The sequence below is a fragment of the Nesoenas mayeri genome (assembly GCF_963082525.1).
Source record: "Nesoenas mayeri genome assembly, chromosome: 15".
NCBI lineage: Eukaryota > Metazoa > Chordata > Aves > Columbiformes > Columbidae > Nesoenas > Nesoenas mayeri.
The window spans coordinates 4,643,135-4,662,092 of record NC_137559.1 but is presented as its reverse complement, the minus strand read 5'-3'; the positions used below and the strand labels follow the sequence as shown (position 1 = coordinate 4,662,092).

The window sequence follows — 18,958 nt, the reverse complement described above, 5'->3', positions numbered from 1 at the left end:
TAGTGAGTGGTTCTACAAGCTGCTTTTATTTTTCTCTTGCTTTTCTACAATTCTCTCCTGGGCAAGCTTTTTATCTTTACATTTTATTTTCCTCTGCTAGAATGTCTGGAGCCTCAGATCTCAAGTCAGACAGAACCAGAGGTGTCACAAAGTCAGTTCTTGAAAATGATCTGCTTAAACCACAAGGTTATGCAAGATTTTGCTGTCCTTTTTCCCCCATTTAGATTGCCCGGCTGCGCAGTGAACTGGATATTGTTCGTGGGAATACAAAAGTGATGTCTGAAATGCTGACAGAAATGGTACCTGGACAAGAGGATTCCTCAGACCTTGAGTTACTCCAGGTAACAGTTCCCTAGCAAATATGATTCTGATTCTTTCTGTGCTGGAGTTTCTCTGGTGGGGGGGTGGTGGTGGTGGTGGTTATTGTTGTAGTTCAGGTCATTGCATTGGTTTGCTTGGTTTACGTGATGGCCATGGGTTGTGCTTGACCCTGGTTAGTCCCATCACTTGCTATTCTTCATTTGTAAAGCTTCCAGTGACATGGATTTCCTAACTTCCCCTGAAATTTGTTCCAGTACTTTCTTCTCTGTGTAGCTGGAAATCTTCTCACTGTTGAGTATAAGTTCTCCTTTACCACAAAGCAGCTCAGAACTGTCACAGGTTCTGTAAGCCCTGAGCATTTCTGCTGCTTTTACATCCTCCATCATCACTCACACAGTGTCAAAACATTCCCAGGCACTATGCAGGAAAAAAACACTCGGTGTTTCCAGCTGGACTAAATATTTCCAAGGGTCTGTGGATCCTCTGCTACTTGAAATCTTAGATATGAACTTCCCGAAGCTGTTGTGTAGCTTCTCCTGAAGGTAGTGTCTTAAGGCAAAGTTTCATGCTCTCTGGAGGGTAATCAGAAGGCAAGTCTTGATTTGGTGCAGCATTTATTATCTCAAGAGGGAAAATGGTGTAAGTTGGACTCACGTCTCAGGCTTCCCTAGGCCAGTGGTAGTGGGGTGGCCTTTTGGCTGAGGAAAGGAACACAGCACCATGTGCAACCCAGATGAGGAATACTGTGATCTCACATTCCAGCTGCTGCTGGTGTCGTGTGCTGTGACATGGTGTTTGCCTTTCCATGGCTTCAGAAATAGGCTTCTGTTTGATCCTCCAGCAGGGAGGATGGGCTCCCACAGCAGTGCGTGTGGAGGAAGGCAGGGAATTGCTCTCTGTGGTACATCAGAGTTTGAAATCCATCCAAAAACTGGTCTCTCCCAGGCAGCGGTATTGTGTGTTTGTCTCCGAGCCATCGTGGCAGCTGATGAGAGGCTTTGCAATAAAGAGCCTTTCAGTTACTGCCCATTTGGGTTGGACTGCTCAAAACAAAAGCAGCTTCCAGGAAACCACGACAAACCAAAACAGCGAAACAACTACCAACATCTTGACAGCGTAACCTTACAGTACAGCTTTAAGGTGGAAGAATTTGATCATAAAATGGAGTGACAGCAACGATTCTTTATTCCAACTGGTTCCCTTCTTTGACTGACGCATCCTAAATCTGAATCACAGGGCTGGGGGAGAACCCGGTTTTGATCACAAAAGATGGTTGGTCTTTTGAAAGCTGTGAGCCGGGTGCTGCGTGCAAGGGCTCCTTGCTTTGAGGTTTATATAGCCCTCCTCCTTAAATAATTCCTGACATTTTCTCCAACACTCAAATGTAAACAGCTTGCTGGAGAGCCAGCTCTGAGCAGAATAGATAGGTACTGTCAGCCCTCTCGGAAAGGCAGCAAACAAACCTCTGAAATGTCACAATCTGCTTCCAAAGTGATGGGATCAAACCTGACATTGGAGAACACATTCCTCAAGCTGTTAAGGCAGCTGGATTGCACTGGGTGAAATTTATCCAGAGCTTAGGATGTCAGAGCAAGCAAGGAAAACAAACACATTTTTGCTTTCATCCCGAAGGTTGTGTACCAACAAGTCGTCCTTGTTTAGTGCTGAATTTTTGCTGTGAAGTGGAGCTGGGGGGGTGGAAGATGACAGAGGGACACACTTTAGTTGAAATGTCAGTGCTTATTGAAGTAAAACCGTGGGCCTAAGCGGTGGCGACGTGCCATATGTCACGTTTCTGCTTGTAGTTCCTCCTCAACATACCAGCTTTGACCTTTGGTCTTGAGGCCTTTTGGGAGTAAAGAATTCTGCTAAGTAACTGGTGCTGGAAGAGATGCTCGGGAAGCACGAGAACTCCTTCCTGGATTAGGCAAACTCAAACCTGGATTTCTTGGCATGAGAGATCTCTAAAATAAATGCCTTTACTCTATATTCTTTACATTTTTCTTCTGAAACTCCTCACTGCCTTTTTGCAGCTCTTGCCTGTGGCCGTACTCAGTTGAAGGGCACATTTCTGTGTATAGTTCAATACTGGGGTGTGGGGGGTGCTCGTCTCTTCATGTTCCTGCTCCCCATTTTGTGTCCACACTCAAGTTCTCAGTAGTTGGGACATTCCGTGTCCCCAACACTTCTCTTCCTAGCAAACACTTGGCTACTTCTTATAGCCCTGATGAACTTTTTTACCCGACTTGTTCCACCATGTGCATCTTTTAGTTCTTAAGGATGATATTGCCAAAAAGAGCAGATGGAATATCCCTTGAAAGCTCTCTTCTGGAAAGCTGTTGTGTTAACCTGTTTTATTCTTAAAGAAGGTGACTAAAATGCAGGTATTTATTTTCTGAAGTGCTCAGAGTTACAGAAGAATCAGGATGTTGAATTGTAAATAGGCTCTCAAGGTTTTATGCCATCGTCTCTTGAAGGGCATGTTTGATTAGATGTGCTTTTGGGTGACATTTAATCATGCAAAGATAGACTTGTCTTAGTGTTTCTCAGCCGGGGGATACGTTTGGCTGCAAACAGAGCTCAACTAAATCTCCTTATTGCTAGCTGCTTACCAGAATGTGTGTGCACAATGCATTCCTCCTAGGAACTGAACCGAACCTGTAGAGCTATGCAGCAGAGAATTGTGGAGCTTATCTCACGAGTGTCCAATGAAGAAGTCACAGAGGAACTGCTGCATGTGAATGATGATTTAAATAACGTCTTCCTCCGATACGAAAGGTGGGGCACCTTTTCCATCAATTATTTACATTCGCTCTGGGTTTCCGCTTAAGTGTAAAATAGGTCAGTTGACGAGTGTTGGCCATTTGGGCCAATGATCCAACATAACAAAATGCAGAGAACCAAACCACAGAAAGCGTTGATAAGATCCTTTTATGGTCTTTTATGGTAACATTCCTGTTTCAGTTGTTGCCTTTAATACTATGATTTATTTTTTATTGTCCTAGCCATAGAATTTTTGTGGGCCGTATCTGTAAAAAGCAGGACAACCTTGTGCAAAACTCTGAACTAGCGGAGACTTGAGTCTTCAAGTCCCTGTTGCGTGGGGCTGTACAGATGCAGGGACTTGGGACTGAAAACAGCACAACCACAGTCTCTAGTTCTGCTTTCCAGCTTGGGCTCTGCCTAAATGCTTGTGCTGCTTCCTGGCTTAGGGAGGCTCCCGTGAGCTCTCTCTGTGTTCTCATCTCTGAGCTTTCCAGTTCCAGTGCTGGTGCAAGGGGAGCTGGCTGAGGTGGGTGGAACCTTCCTGCATATAAAGGTTTTGTTTTTAAGTAACTCATAATCTTGAAAAAAAAAGCCTGTCTTGCACAGAGCTGAGGTTTGGAAGAGTTGATCTGCGGGAATCATCCCCGGGGTGGGACTTGGGTCACAGGACTTTCGACACGTTAGACAAAGGCGCTGTCAGCCACATCTGCTGCAGGAGGTGACACGTGATACGGCAGCCTTGGGAAAGTTTAATCTTCCCCTTAATGACAGGCCTGGGGAGTGAGGCACTAAAGAGTACCCTTTGTTCCTTGCTCTTAGCACGGGGCTTTGTTTCTCAAGCCTTTAAAAATAAATTAGACTCTAGATCTGTGAATCTGTGCTGTCACAGCAAAGGCTGGAAAGAAGACTCAGTGGCCTCGATTTTTGTCTTTGATTTAGTCGTTCAGAGGAGATTGGGGCAAACTTTGAGACAAATGCTGGCTTTTTATGTGGAATGGGATGTGTTTCATGCATGAGCACGATTCTACAAGTGGCAGAGTGTAGCTGTCACGAAGACTTAGTCAGGTCACCCTTAATATTTTTTCTATTTTCCTCCATCTGCGACTTTGCTGGCTGGTGCTAATGCATTCGTAGTCATTATACACTGAAAGGTGAGCTGAGTGATGTTACCAAGCTATTCATGGTAGAATAACTGCACTGGTCTGAGCGTTTCAATAAATTCCAGTTCCTCCTCTGCTATTCCAAAAGCTCCACATCCATCACACTGATTTTTGGGCCGGGTACCGAGCTCTGTCAGAGTCTCAAGCAGCAGCTCTGGCCTTCGCTGTGAAGCTTTGGATGTAAACGGACGTGTGGTTCATAAGCCTTTTGGTGAGAAATATGAGGTGGGAGGTGTCTTGGGTTTCCAGCTAAGGGAGCTGGATTTCCAGTAATAGCAAACACCCACAGTTCCCTAAAATTGAATTTGGGGCCTGAATTTGGTTTTGCTGCCTTTTAAGTCTGCATTTTCCTCTGCTACATTAAGAAAACATTTTAGTTTGCTTGAGATTCCCTGTTGCATTTTGTTCATCAGGGAGAAAAGTCACAGATTTATATGAATATTATGGATTTTTTTTACTGAAAAGAGAGGTTACATTTGAAACTACTTTTAAATGAGGAAAAATTCAAACCTCAGAGAAATCACGCTGCTTTTCCTGCTAAGGAAGATTGGACTGGCTTCAGACAGGCCTTTGGAGGAGGCATTTTTCCTGATTTTTTGAGTTCATTAAAGCTGAGTTTAGGTTTGTGGCCCCAGATGCAAAGCTGGTTGGGGAGGGTGTAGAGAAGAGACCAGATTTTAACCAACCAGACTTCTTCCCCTAAGAAGTATAAAGATTTTTATCATTACTTTCTCTTCTTGGAAAGACCCAACCTGTTTCAACACAGGGGCTGACGATCTTTGAGCTGACCCAGAATGTTTTAAGAAATGAATCTGCCTGGGTAGGGCTGCGCTCGCATGGATGAGGCTCCGAATTTACATGGATTGCAGCAAGAGGGAGCTGTTAAGTGGGAGTAAAACTTGCTGCAGTGCTCGGCTGATTTAGCTGGGAGCATCAATCTTGCTGCCGTTAGTCCTGGCCCTTGGCTAACAGAATAGTCTATCACAAAGCACTTAATGGTAAACAAAACCACAAAGACAAATCCTACGGTGTTTTTCAGATGTGTGTGTGCTGCAAGATCAAATTAGTCAACTTAATATCCACATTTGCCAAAAATGCAGCTTCTGCAACTATCCTCCCTTTGTCCTGGCTTGGAGTTCAAGTTTTCAGGGTTCCCTCTTGAACCAACAAAAACTAAATTCAGTGGCAAGCACGTTGCAGCTTTATTCTAAACTCATGTTTTTCGGTTGGTGGCTTTGATAGTTCATGTTGGTTTTCTGTTGTTTTGGTCTTTTTTCTGAACAGATTTGAACGATACAGATCGGGACGTTCTACACAAAATGCCAGCAATGGAGTAAGTACCTGATTCAATTTTTATATGAGTAGCTACACTGTGTTTAGCCGTATTACTGTCACTAGTATCAGACCTGATATGTGTCCAGCCCTGCGGCTGAGTCTGGATACCAGGAAAAGAGTGTAAAAATGCGGCAAACATCAACTTATATCTCAGGAAGACACTACACTACACTGAAATATCTGTGTTTACAATCCCTGATGGATTTCTTTCCTCTATTAACTTTTTTGATTGCTTTTGGGGCATTCACAGTGTCCTTAAGCGGTGAGTTGCACAATTTTACTACACATTTTTACATATTTATGTGGGTATTTATATATAATAAATATTTTGTTTACATTTGATCAAGTCATTTGATGATTTTTATTTGCTCCACCTAATTCTTCTTCACTGTGTCTTACAATACCACTCTTCAGGCTCATTTTCTCCATGCCACTCATAATTTTAGGAACCTTTCTCATCTCCTTTTTCAGCAGCCCTTTTCCAAGCTGAAGAGTTACAGTTCTAATTATCCTTTCAATGAAAACTATTTTATAGTTGTTTTATAGTGTTCAGTGTCTGAGTTCATGATTAATTCATACATGGCACTATTACATTTTCTATTCTGCGTTGTTCTAACCATTTCCTCTTTACCTGTTTGATGGCCACTTCTACTGCAAACTTCAGCACATTGTAACTTTAGTCACAACAAAGAACTTTTGTTCCTGAAAAACAGTTTATACCTAACGTGGAAGATGGTAGAAAATTCAGTTTGACTTAAATCCGATGTTGGTCCAGTGCTAAAAGAGGTGGAGACCACAGACACATTAGCTGAATCTGAAGAGATGTAGCTGACCTCCAGGAGTTTCCCACTGTGCTGAGCAGTCAAACTGAGGGTTTTTTTGGTGGATGACCCTTTTTATTCTGCACCCATCACCGTAGTGTCCAGGAGACTGGTCCATTTGGCACTATGCAAGAGAGATCATTTTAGGAAGCACCCATTATTTTTTGGTGTTTGATGTTGCACTGCAAGAAGAAATCTCTGACATGTGTAACTTGCTGTGTTTCTTGTGTCACAACAGGTACTGAACGAGGTGACAGAAGATAACTTAATAGATTTGGGTCCTGGCTCTCCAGCTGTCGTGAGCCCGATGGTTGGGAACTCAGCGGCCCCGTCTTCACTTTCGTCACAGCTCGCAGGGCTTGGTGAGTGCCCAACTTAAATAGTGATGGACATGAGGCTGCAATACACGGACTTTTCCAAGCCTAACCAGTCTGTGGGTCTCAAAGAGTATGCAGGGGCTGCAAGGCATCCAGGTGTATGATTGTGGGATCAACTCTGGGCATTTGCTGAGCTCCCTGTGACCAACCTGAACACCCAGTGCCAGCCCTTATCGCCATGGGCTGTTGGGATTTACAAGGAGCCATTTTTCACTTGTGGATCAGGGAGTTTCTGTTCCCTTGGGCTCTCCGTTACCTGACTAATGTTGCCCTGTAATCTTCAGAAGGTTTGGGTATGTGGTGTAGAGGATTAGGAAGGCTTTCCCACTCCCCTGCTCTGTAGCGATCTGTATTTGGGAACCAGCCTGGCACCAAGGGAGGGATTTATTAACTAAAGGGAAAGTGAAGGAAAATGTGTAGGTTCTTGCCCATGATAAAACTTGTACTACTACTTTTATTTCTGCTTAGGTTTATCTCTCCATTAAATCAGTCCAATGAATGTTCTTGATTCCCCTTCTACAAAGAATATTTGAAATCTTTGGACAAAAAGTTTTGTGAAACTGTTAGGTGTTTTACATTAAATGAAACCAAAGATTGGTTGATAGGATCGCTTGATTTGACTGACGGTTCTCCACCTCTTTCAGCACTGCACCAATATCATATCACTTGATTTGAAACTACTGGTTTCATAGTCGATAGCTGAAAGACAGCATTGTGGAAAAGACTGGCATCCATGCCCAAAATTTTGGACTATATTAGTGAATGGTAACTATCTCAGGATGAGATCACCAGCAGGTGCACACCAGTTCCCAAATGCTGGCTTCTCGATGAGGAGTTCTTACGGTGCGGTGCTTCCAGGACGAATAAGACAATCTCTATGTTTGTCTTTTAAGAAATGCATGATTAGCAGCCTCCAGCCTCTTCTGGACAGAACTGCGCTCAGTGCTGCAGCTGTTCACTAGATGATCTCTGTAACAGTCCTTATTGTTAATGACTTTCTCTATAATATGCAGTCATGGTTGTATATGGTTTCCTGTTTCATTGGTTCGTTTTTTCTGCCTCTGGTTGCAGACCTGGGTACAAACAGTGTCAGTGGCACCCTCAGCTCTCTACAGCACTGTAATCCTCGGGATGACTTCGACATGTTTGCACAGACGAGAGGCAGCTCCCTGGCTGAGCAGCGAAAGAAGTAAGTTGGAGTTTGTCTTTAGCGCTGTTTAAGTCACAGCATTGCTGTTTTCTACAGGCATAAATTTGAAACTTCTTGACTTCACTCCAGACTAAAAAAGTAGTTTTGGTGTGTGTTTTTGTGCTTTTAATCCAATCCCTCTCCTGTTGGTCTTTATTAGCATGAGCAAGTGGAGAAGTCCCTGCTGCTGGGCAGAGCAGACTGACTGAGTAATGTTATTGACTGTCTTAGTTAATGAGCTCACTGGAAACTTGGAAATGAACTTGCCTTTACTTCTGCAGATACTTCCTCTCATAAAGGCTCGTCATGCCATCCACCTGGCCAGTGCTTGGGATACAGGAGCACAGGGCTTCCTCACCCGAAGGTTATGGACATACTTGGGTGAATGAATTACTGTCATCAAGGGCTTGGAAACAGAACTATCATCCAGTTTGACTGCTGGGCCAAAGGGACAGCGTGACTCTCGCAGGCTGTCAAGGCAGTGTAGCTTGCCTGGCTGCCATGCTGCCCCTAATTTGTTTGTATGCACACGGTTTGCATCTCTAGACTGCAAACCTGGCACTTTCAAGGGCATTTAACAGGTCAAATTATTTTAATGTAAAATAAATTGATGCACTTATTAAGAAAGCCTTTGATCCCTGTCTAGCATGATTCAGTAAAAGACATACTCAGGAATTCTTCTTTCTTATATTATTTTTTGCCTACTTCTGGTTTCAGATTCTAGCGGATGTAGTGGCTACCAGCAGTCAAGATATCATAAATATCTTGTCTCAAACTAAGAAATGTTGTTAAATAGCTTAGTTTGGACCTTAGCAGATTATCAAAAATTTACCAGCCCTGGAAAACTTAGGCCGGCAAATATATTAGGATCTTTAATTTGCAGTTATCGATATAGCTATCGGTGCTGCCTCAGCTGTAGTGTCGGTGTTGAGATGTGCTCTGCCATAGAGACCGTTGGAGGTTTCAGGCTGAGAGCCCTGGTGTATAGTCAGAAAGGAGATGCATTGCAGAGAGATCTAACGGAGGTCCCTCTGTCTCGCGTGCTAAATGAAGCATGAAACTGATCTTCCCACACTGCCCCTCTATCTCCTGTGAGCTGATGGAACAGGGAGCACGCATCACGCCGTGATTTCACACGGGAGGATTGCTGCATCTTCCTTGGATTGTGCGCTGTACAAACAGAGCAGCAGAAAGGCAGGGACGATGTGACTGGCTGTGGCGTGTGGCTTTGAGCTGCTGGGCGCTGTGTGAGGGCCTGGGAGAAGCGGGGACGCTGGAGGGGAATGTGCTGCTCCTGCTCGGACACGCAGCTCCTCCCGGGGGCTGATTTACCAGCAGGTGTTGGCAGCTGCTGCTCCTCATGGTTCACCACCATGCTCTGAGAAATGATGCTGTTGCCTCTGTCACCTGACTGCTACACGTCCCTTTTGCATAGCAATTTAAGAAGCTTTTTAAAAAATCCAACCTCTGTAAATAGTGCATTTCTCTGTGTGCTTCACTGTAGTTGCTTAGTTACGTTTCATCTGCCTTCAAGTCTCCCTCTGCCTCCCCCCATGTGCGCATCAAGTTCAGGCTTCCAAATGTCATCTTCAAAGCTTTGCAAAACATAATCTGCAATCAGGCCTCTTTTCATAGTCCCCTGCTGGCTCTTGGACACGCTTATAGTGCCTCATAACCTATTTCCCTACCTTCTATAATGCCAGTCTTACTCTTTTTGCTTCAACATGCTTACAGAAACTGATGGACGGTCTTTATGCAGAGCACACTCCTCTTCTTGGAATGCACTTAGTATACTTGTAGTCTTGTTAAGAAAAATAATGTGCTTTCTGATTTCCAGGGGTATAAATCAGAGTAGCGAGTGCGTTCTGCATGGGTGACTGCTGGACTTCCTTCTAGTTCTGTGGTTTGTTCCTTTCTTTCAGTGTGACGTATGAGGATCCACAGGCTGTCAAAGGACTAGCGTCTGCCCTGGATGTTCGGAAACAGAACACAGGAGGGGTAGGTCGTTGCTCTGTGTTTTGTTATCTGAAACCCTGCTTGGAATCCAAGCTGCAGGCAGCTGCTTTGACCGAGACTTCTCATTCTGTATTCCAGCCACGTGCTAGTACTGAGTATTTTGAAATTGGTATCTGGGAGCAAGTACGTGCTCAGTAATGATCTCTAAAGAGCTGCTACTTGGCACGCCAGCCTAAAAGACTTCAAAATCGTAGTGGGTAAATTCTCCTGTGTTGTTGCAGCTTGCCTGGGGGGTCTAGATCTTTGGCTGGAATCACTGCTCAAAAGATTAAGTGGGGGGAATGTCTTGTGAACACTGGTGTGCATGTGTTTAGTTCATTTTTGCTTTCCAAAGTTGTTGCAGTCTGTATCTACCAGGTTTTGCTCTGAGTGCACAGATACTCGAGCAAGTTACAGAGAGAAATTACGTAGACTTTGAATGCTTCGCGTGCCTCACCATAACTGCCCTTGCGTGCAGTCTGTTGTGTCCCAGGGCAGACTCCTGCTCTCTCGTGTGGGCAGAAGAGCCCCAGCGCTGTCACCTCACAGCAGCTGACACTAGAATCGTGTTTGAGAGAGCGAGCTTGGCCAGCTTTGTTCTCACACCTTGGTGAAGGCAGAAGCAAAAACACTTTTCACATCATCCCTCAAACCCTTTCCTACCACGCCACTTTTTAAAACTGTCCTGTTCTTTCGTACTCAGCTGTGTGTGAGTTTTAGGATGACGGAGCAAGATCAGAGCCTTTTCCTGGTCTGATTTCAGTGTGTGTTTACCACTAGGGAGCATGGCAGACCCGGTGCAGCAGGCACATGCCTCCCTCCATGGAGAATTGCCCTCCCGAGCCTTGGCTGATTTCCCCCCTGGTTCCTTCCTAAGTGGAAAGGGGAGCACTCAGGGCAGCTGGTGTGCCTGGCAGCTTGTGCTCTGAGCCAGGGAGAATTTGTGTTTGGAGCCAGCTGGGGTCAGGTTGCAGCTGCGCACCTGCCTGGGCCATAGTTCAGGGGGAGCTGGGCTTCAGCAGTGATTTCTGATGGAGCATCCTCTGCCCCACAAAATCTATCTGCTTGTTCCTGGCCCCCTCCTCCTGCAAGGAGAGTCGTTTATAACCCAGGTCAGCCCACAAAAACCTGTGCCAGCAGTACTGAGGGAAATGGGGGAAGCATGAGAGTCAGGGCAGGAGTGCTTTGAGGGCGGGAGAGCGGAATTCCTGAAGCCAGCATGACAGCCCAAGCCCCCAGTACCGCTGTGTTATTGACAGGAGCTGCAAAAGGATTTGAGATTCTGCTCTTTGTTCCCGGCTAACAAAACGCAAGGGGCTTGCATTTCGCTCCTGGGCGAGGGGGCTGCATTCCCCTGGTAGCCACAGGGTCATGTCCTTATTTATTAACACTTTTGTTCTCAGCCAATTCTGCTTGAGGCACCGGTGCGACGTGTCATTCACACCAGCGTAGGGGCTGCTCTGCCCGAAGTGTTGTCAGTTCAAAGGGCTGTGTTCAGGCTAATCTGATGGTCAAAGTTTTTTTTGAGCAAATGCTTTATGGGTTGTGGAACTTTGGGCTCTGAGATGTTGTAGAGACTTTCAGCCTCTTCTTGAAGGTCCTGAGGACTGTGTCACGTAATCAGAATAGCTTGTTTTGAAATGCAGTCTTTCGGTAACCGGTAAACACGTCTTTTTGTCAAGTGTTGTGAGGCTTGTGGGTGTCTCTTCTTAAAGGAAATAAAAATTAAACTTTCCTAAAGTTACCAGCCCCAGCATGTGTAGGAAAAAACTGGCAGTGCTCAGTAAACGAAAGGCATGCGTTAATTTGGGTAGACAGCTAATTTAAGAACAGCTCTAGGGAGGAGCCAAAAGCTTTGCAACACATTCTTCACACACATCTTGTTCCAGCACAGTTGTCCGGTGGTAAAATTCAGCACATCCGACGTTTCTAATGTAGCCATTCTCAGAACGGTCTGTAGAGAGACGGCTGATCACGTGGCATTAACTGTCCTTTAATATGATTTAGCAGCTGGAAACAAGACGAGCTAAAAATACCCTGTTTTCTTAATATTGCTTTTCCATGTTGGGAATTGCTTTTGTTGCCACAGAGTTGTTGCGTGATCACAACTGGGAGGAGAGGTGTCCAAGAAACAGCTCTCTAGTGTTACACAGATAGTAGATGAAGTTGGAGTGATTTCCTCCTTTTCTTTTTCAACACAAGTGCCTTAAAGAGACATAAAAGACGACAGCCAGTTCTCTGTGGTCATGGGCACAGGAGCGGTATCCCACGGATTTGGGTGTCTGGATCGAGGTATATAAACACACCAGGGACAGTGGGCTGGAACCACCATGCTCTGCCCGTCCCCAACAAACCCCTGCAGAGCCAGAGGGGATTCTGCATCCAGCCCCTGCCTCGGGGGTGAGATGCTGAAGGACAAGAAGCCTGAAGAGGCTTTCTGAGAGTTTTGCGTTGCTGAGCGGTGCAGCTGCAGCCTGCACGGAGGGAACTGGACGCATCAGCGATCCTCTTAACCTCTGCCGTTCTCGGAGAGGGGCAGTTTGAAAGGCTGCCAGAACACTGCAGCAAACCGCGGTGACTCACCCTCCTGCTCCATGCCGTCATTAGAGCTGTCGTATGTCGTACGCTTAGAGTTCGAGGCAGAGGCTGGCTGCCGAGATCCAGGAGGTAAGTCGGGTGTGCTGCAACTCAGCTTTATAAACAAGGGAAACTCCACAGTGTGTAAAACTAGTGTTTCCAGTAAAGCCTGATTGATTTAGGAGGTTGTAAAGCCTACTCTTTTTCTCCTTCTAAGAAGATGACAAACATCAGCCTCACTTTATTTTGGTTTATATATATATATATATTTTAATGTCAGCATGGAGGAAGTGCTAAAATTCTGTGAACTGTCTGCATGAAGTGCAGGGGTCGGGTGAGCTCTGTCCCTCCACAGACAGAGCTGACAGGCAGCAGAGGGGGATGCAGCTGCTGCCAGCAGCTCACAGACAGCTCTGTGTGTGTGTATGTCTATGCGAAGTTTTTAACTTGCTGCTTTTACTTTATCACGGGTTGTTGCTGTGGTTTCTCTCTTTATGGACCTTGCTGTTCTCAACACAGAGGAGAGGTAAAGGTGGGAACTCAGACATGGAGCCCATAGACAAGTGGCTAATTACACAAGGAATGGTGAGGACTTCACCAGTGAAGCAATTCCTACTGCCCACCCCAGTCTCCTTACCTAGAATAACCATCCTCCATTCACCTCTTGTCCTGCCCTACTGAACCACTCAAAATCAGACAGTACAAGGAGTTTATTTCCCACCTACATCATTACCTGGGGCAAAGGGAAAGATTTGCACTGATTTCTGATTTATCCAGCACGAAGGCCTGTAACCAACTGAATCATTTGTAGGACCCCACATCACCTTGAGAAGAGGCCTGGAGATCCCACTGGTTCCTTATACTGTCTTGATTTATTTATGCAGTATCCGCTTTTCAAGGGATAAACACAAGTCTCATGGTTCTTGTTCATAAAGAGGACACTTTCTACGTGTCTTTAAAGCAGCCTCTTCTGGTAGTGCTTAACTTCATGATCTAGAATAAACATACGGAGCTTGTAGGATTGTACCTAATTTAACTGGGTAATGTAAGGATAGTTCTGTATGAAAGGAAGGGAATGGGAGAACTGCTACCCAGATTGACACCTTCCACCCCAGTCAGGGAATTACACTGGCATTAGGATTCGGACTCCAAAAGGTACAATAGTATTTCTAGCTTTAAGGATTTAATTCCTGTGTCCAGCATGCCAGTGCTCTGATAAAATCAAGCTTCTGAAGCTCGCTGAATCTTCGCATATTGTGACCTTGTTTGAAGTTGTCCTTCGTCAACACGTTTGCAGAGAGAAGTTCAAAACCCTGCTTTAAGTGCACAAGTCAGAAGTAGGTGAAAAATAGCCTCAGCTATGCCTTAAAGCCAAGTTCTAAGACCAATTTTGTATTTTTGGACAATATAATCCATCACTTTAAGTGTCTGAGATTAGTAACAATAATGTGACCAAACTACAAAGTCCTCCTGGGAAAGTCCTGGCTGCAGCTGAGCTGGGAAGGGGGCAGTGCCGAATTCCCCATGGGCTGGGCTGCGCGTCAGGAGGCCCATGGAATGGGAATGCCTTGAATACCCCGAACATAGCTGCCCGGTGCTTAAAAAGAGAAACATCCCAGGGAGTTTAAGATTGAGAATATCCAGAGTGTGCAATATCAGAGTGCACCAACTCTGTGAAACACTTTGCATATATTCTTCAAGGTTTAGGGCTAACCCAGGTTATTTTCTGAGAGCTGGTTTGTGAATTTGTCGGATGTCTGCATGGCTGGTGTGTGCACAGTGATTCGGACACGTGCATATATATGGTCACCTCTGCCTGCCTGTGCGAGCACCCAAAAGCAGTTCTGTGCCTGGGTAAACCCAGCTGCAGGTGCCCCCCCTTGAGGAGCCAGAATTGCATTTCAGCACTTGTCAGAGACCCACAGCTGGTAACGTGAGCGTGAAAAAGCTGTAAAATGAGCAGCTCCCGCTTTGCCTCTGATCCTGTTGACTGTGGTTCACAGAGGCTCTTGCTTTTGGGTGGCTCTGTTGCAGCCAGAGATGTGCGATGCCGCTGTTAGATGTTCATCCATAATGAATAATCCAGTGATTGAGTTAGTTCCTCTTCTTTGCCTTTCCGCTGTTTACGAGAGCAGGGAAGCATGAAATCGGCACCCCTGCTGTTCACACCGCTGGCACCAGCGCTTTATTAAAAAAACAAACACAATATTCGTTCATTGGCTTGTGGTTATTCAGTCTGGAAAAAGGATACTGCAGCATTCACGGAGACATACGGATCTGGGGAGGGAAGGGGATCTGGCTGTCCAGCCAGTCGCTGCTCTTACAAGCCTGTCACCTTGTTTGTGTGCTAAATATGAGAGAGAAATACTTAAAATAAAACTAAACTAATCATTAACTCCGTTTCTCTCTTAACTGGCTGTAGTTCTTAACTGTATTTATTAATACAACTTTGTAGCATTTGCAATACCAGCAGAATAACTAGCATCCCAGGTATGAACTTGATGTGCCCATTCTTTGGTAACTGTACTTAGGAATGAGAGGGAAAGAGGGAACAACTGGCACGGCCGTTACCTGTGTCTGTGCGACACTGAGACCACTGACAGGTTATTCTCCACCTGCCAGAGGGGGATTCACATCCCTCATGGCCTGACATTGTTCTTTCCAAACTGTGATATATTTAAGCTTATGGGTGAGTTCTTCCCACTCCATTTCTGTGCATCCCGGTTCACCAACAGACCTTTGCAGAAGGAGACTCACCCAGGGCTCTGTGTGTGCTCTCCCAGTGAATTTGGCAGCATTGTTTCAGCTTAATCTGCAGCTCAGTTCTGCTGACAAGGTGGTGCCAGGACCACAGAGATGCAAACCACACCTTTAGCCATTCCAGCTATGCTGACAGAACTAACACAGACAAAACGATATTTGCAGAAAATGTTCCTGGTTCAGACGAGGCTTAGTGCTATTAGCTGAGCTGTTTGGTACCAAATCTGTTTGCAGCATTACATCTGGATTTTTGCAAGTTAGACCAAGCGTGTGTCACCCAGGGGTCTGTATCAGCAGCTCTTAGGCGCAGACTTTAGCACCAGGCCACCACGTTTTAGTGCAGGTAATTCCCAGTTCCCTTCTCACGAGTTCGGGCAGCTATTGAGATTTGCATGGATATATGAATATATTCATTTGTTAGAACCTGTCACCCCACTCACATGCCACATGGGTATTTGTTTACAAAAGTGAGGAGCAGGTGTTGCTTAAGCCACCACATCAGGACAGGCGATATTTGGGACAGTGGCAGGGGAAGAATGAAGCTGAACCAGAATTCACAGAAAGTGAGATGAACAACTTTGAGCATTGCGTCCAAGCCTCCTGCCTGGAGAGGAGATTCCTCTCTATAGTAATGTGAGTAAAGATTAAACAAACCCTTGGCTGAGATGTTGTTAATTAGGAACAAAGTGGGGTGCCGCTGTGGGTGCCTTCAATAGAGAGATAGGATCTAAGATGTGGAAATGACTTGGTAACAGGAGACAGTTGAAAGACGTCATCTTCTCGGAGACTAAAGCGCTTGAATTGTGGCCAAACTAAGAGATGGATATGGGTGCGAAGATCTCATTTCTTTGGGGTGGTAGGACCCCATGTTCCCTTGTTCTGAAGACCACGTGGCTTTCATTACCCATCCAGCCGTGGCATTTTAACAGAGCACTCTCCAAGGACAGTGTGATACCCCCTGTGCAGGATGTGCCCGTTAGATCTAGCCGGATCCATTTGTTGGGGCACAACAGGCTGTGCTGGGGAACACACCACCCCCTGAGCTCCTGCCTTCCCCATCCATGCGATGCGTAAACACCGTTCCAAGTCATCAAGTAACTAATTCAATCCTTACGTGTCGAGTCAAACATGTTCTAATATTGAGGCCAGGCGGCTATTTTGAGATCACAGCAGCTTTAAATAGATGATAAGCCTGGAGTAGTAAGCTGGAATAGGCTGCTAGTCTGCATCGGAGGCTCTAGTTGTGCTGTCGTGGGGATGACGGACCTTTCTTTACTATTTCTAACTAACTGGGGAGTGAAGAGCAGATAACCAAGTACCAGTGTCAGCTTTGCTAAACATCTAGAAAGGAGTGGAATTAACTAAGCTATGACAAGGCAGTAGTCTAGCAACAATTAGCATGAACCTTGTTAAATATTTTAAGAACATTAATGAGCTCACCTAGAGACCTGAATTGTCATTTCATACCTGCTTCTTTTCCAGTGGGATCATTTTTAATAGAAATAAAATGTGATAATAATAACCTTAAACTGTCTTTTTAAGGGTAGAATATTGGATTTTATGACTTCTGAGGAAATATATTGGCAATACTCTTTGGCTTTTGATTGCTAGTGAGAACACCAACACAATCTAACTCAGGTATGAACCTGAATTCCAGATTCCTGTGGGTTTTGTGAGATTGAGCTCTTGCTTTTTGTTCTCCCAACCCTTCTTTTCCATTTCCTTTTCAGGACTGTTGAGATGATCCCGTTTGTAGGGTTTTCCAAAGACTAAATAAAAAAAGGAATTTGAACAATGAGCCCAACTTTTAATTAAAGCCAGTTACTTAAAGTACCCCAAAATATTTTGTGGCTTAATTTCCGTTTACTTTGAGTATAGACTTTTAACAAAGAAATCGCAGTATTGTTACAAAGCCAACTCTTGCAGCCAACACTGACTATCTGGGGTGCTGCCTCACCAAGACTGAGCTTCACTAGACCATGTATATTTGCATAATCAAAGTATTAACGAGACTGTATCCCATTCTGGAGCCATTTGCGTGTAGTCCGCGGCTGCCACTGCTATTTGTTCCCAGAAACTGTTGTCTTTTTTAATGTGTAAACTAGCTAATTTATTTTTACATTGCTTCTGTCGTGTTTTAGGGGATTAGATTTAACACAACTCCCCTCCACATTCTTCAGTTTAGAGCTTTTGGAAGCGAGAGCCTTGCCAAGTACACAACCGACTGGCAAAAAATGAACTTCTGTGTGTGGTCAGCTTCAAATGGAATAGAAATGGTACAGTGTTATAGTCAAAACATTTTAAAACTTGCAGTTACTCTGGAGAGTTTCCCTCCTCTTTATTCTTAAATTAAACCTGATACGTTTAACCCATTTTTTTATGGGGAAAATGGGGCTCAGAGTTAGAGGAAAGTAAATTGGAAGGTTGAGCAGGGAAGGAGCAATAGGTCCAAAGCCTTGTCTCTCCTGGGAAGACGGGGCAGCTTTTTAAAAGGTCAGTGCTGAACAGCAAAGGGCTGACATGCTCCAGTGTTTATCTTACAGCTCTCTCCGCTTCTTATAGATGACCTGCGAGAAGTGTTCTTGCACTTCTGAGGTTTCTGTTTGTTATATAAAGTAGGTCTGTCTGAAAGTAGAATTCCTTTTTTTCTTTATTTTTATTTTCAATCTTACAAAACACAACAGCGCAGGCTCTTGGCTGCTGAGCTCTCTTGCTCAGTCACCTCTTGTGTTTTCAGGGTAACCAAGATGCGAGTTGCTGTTCCTCCTAATATGGGGACCAAAGTACCACCACATTTTTAGAACAGCTGCTCTCATTTTATTCACAGAAAAGCGAAAAACCTGCTGTTTTCCTCCTCCCCTCCGTACGAATTTCTTTATCCTTAAAGAAACGTAAGCACCTTTCTGAGCTGCAAACTGACCGACAGCTCTGAAGGCAACACCTTCTGAAGTGTAATTTATTTATGCGGTATTGAGCAATACAAGAGAGAGAGACAGCAGTGAACTTCTGCAGGAGGTTTTAGGTTGCTGTAGGCTGGATAAATTCATTGCTTTCTATCTCTGAAGCCAAGATTTTCCAAAGCTGTTAAACTAACAAGCCAGTTCTACAAGATGCAACTTGTCCTTGGGAAGGAACACGTTGGAAGGTGTCTGCAGAGTTGGTAATGGCCATCTGGGCCAGCTCACAGCAGCTTCAGCACACTGTGTTAGATGTGCACGATCCAGCTCTCCATTGCAAATTGAAAAGAGGGAATGATCTTAAATCTGGCCCATTCCAAAGGAAACTGCAGGAACCTATTTTCTGCTTTTACCTTTGACCCTTCTTGGATCCGTCATGTGCACTTTGTCCAGCAATGTGCAGAGTCGGAGCCAAACCATCTTCCTGGTGCCTCTTTTGGTGAGAAATGCTTTGGATTGAGCCCTGGATTTCCAGTCCCTTGACACAACTAACCCACCTTAGCGACCTGACCTCAAGCAAGGGCTTAATTGACCTCCCCAGCACAAAGGGCCACTTGATTAGACGACAAAAATTCCTGAGGAGCTCCACTAAACAGCGCCAGCCTCTGCTGCTGCCTCTGTAATTCAGTGTCTGTATCTTCCTCCACAAGAAATCCATGACAAAGCTACATCTCCCAGGGAATTCATCTGCAAAGCCTCT

At 45.0% G+C, this 18,958-nt stretch overlaps 1 protein-coding gene across 2 annotated transcripts in view; it reads left to right on the top strand.

Annotated features, from left to right (window-relative positions):
• TOM1L2 (target of myb1 like 2 membrane trafficking protein) overlaps positions 1-18,958 on the top strand; it is a gene marked incomplete at its 5' end in the record, with an annotated part of 57,485 nt that overhangs the window by 28,596 nt on the left and 9,931 nt on the right. For both annotated transcript variants that reach the window (XM_080353714.1, XM_080353713.1), the window contains 6 exons: positions 225-341; positions 2,966-3,099; positions 5,532-5,580; positions 6,642-6,765; positions 7,852-7,969; positions 9,892-9,967. In XM_080353714.1, coding sequence (XP_080209840.1) covers positions 225-341; positions 2,966-3,099; positions 5,532-5,580; positions 6,642-6,765; positions 7,852-7,969; positions 9,892-9,967 — 618 coding nt within the window. The remainder of the gene's footprint in view (positions 1-224; positions 342-2,965; positions 3,100-5,531; positions 5,581-6,641; positions 6,766-7,851; positions 7,970-9,891; positions 9,968-18,958) is intronic.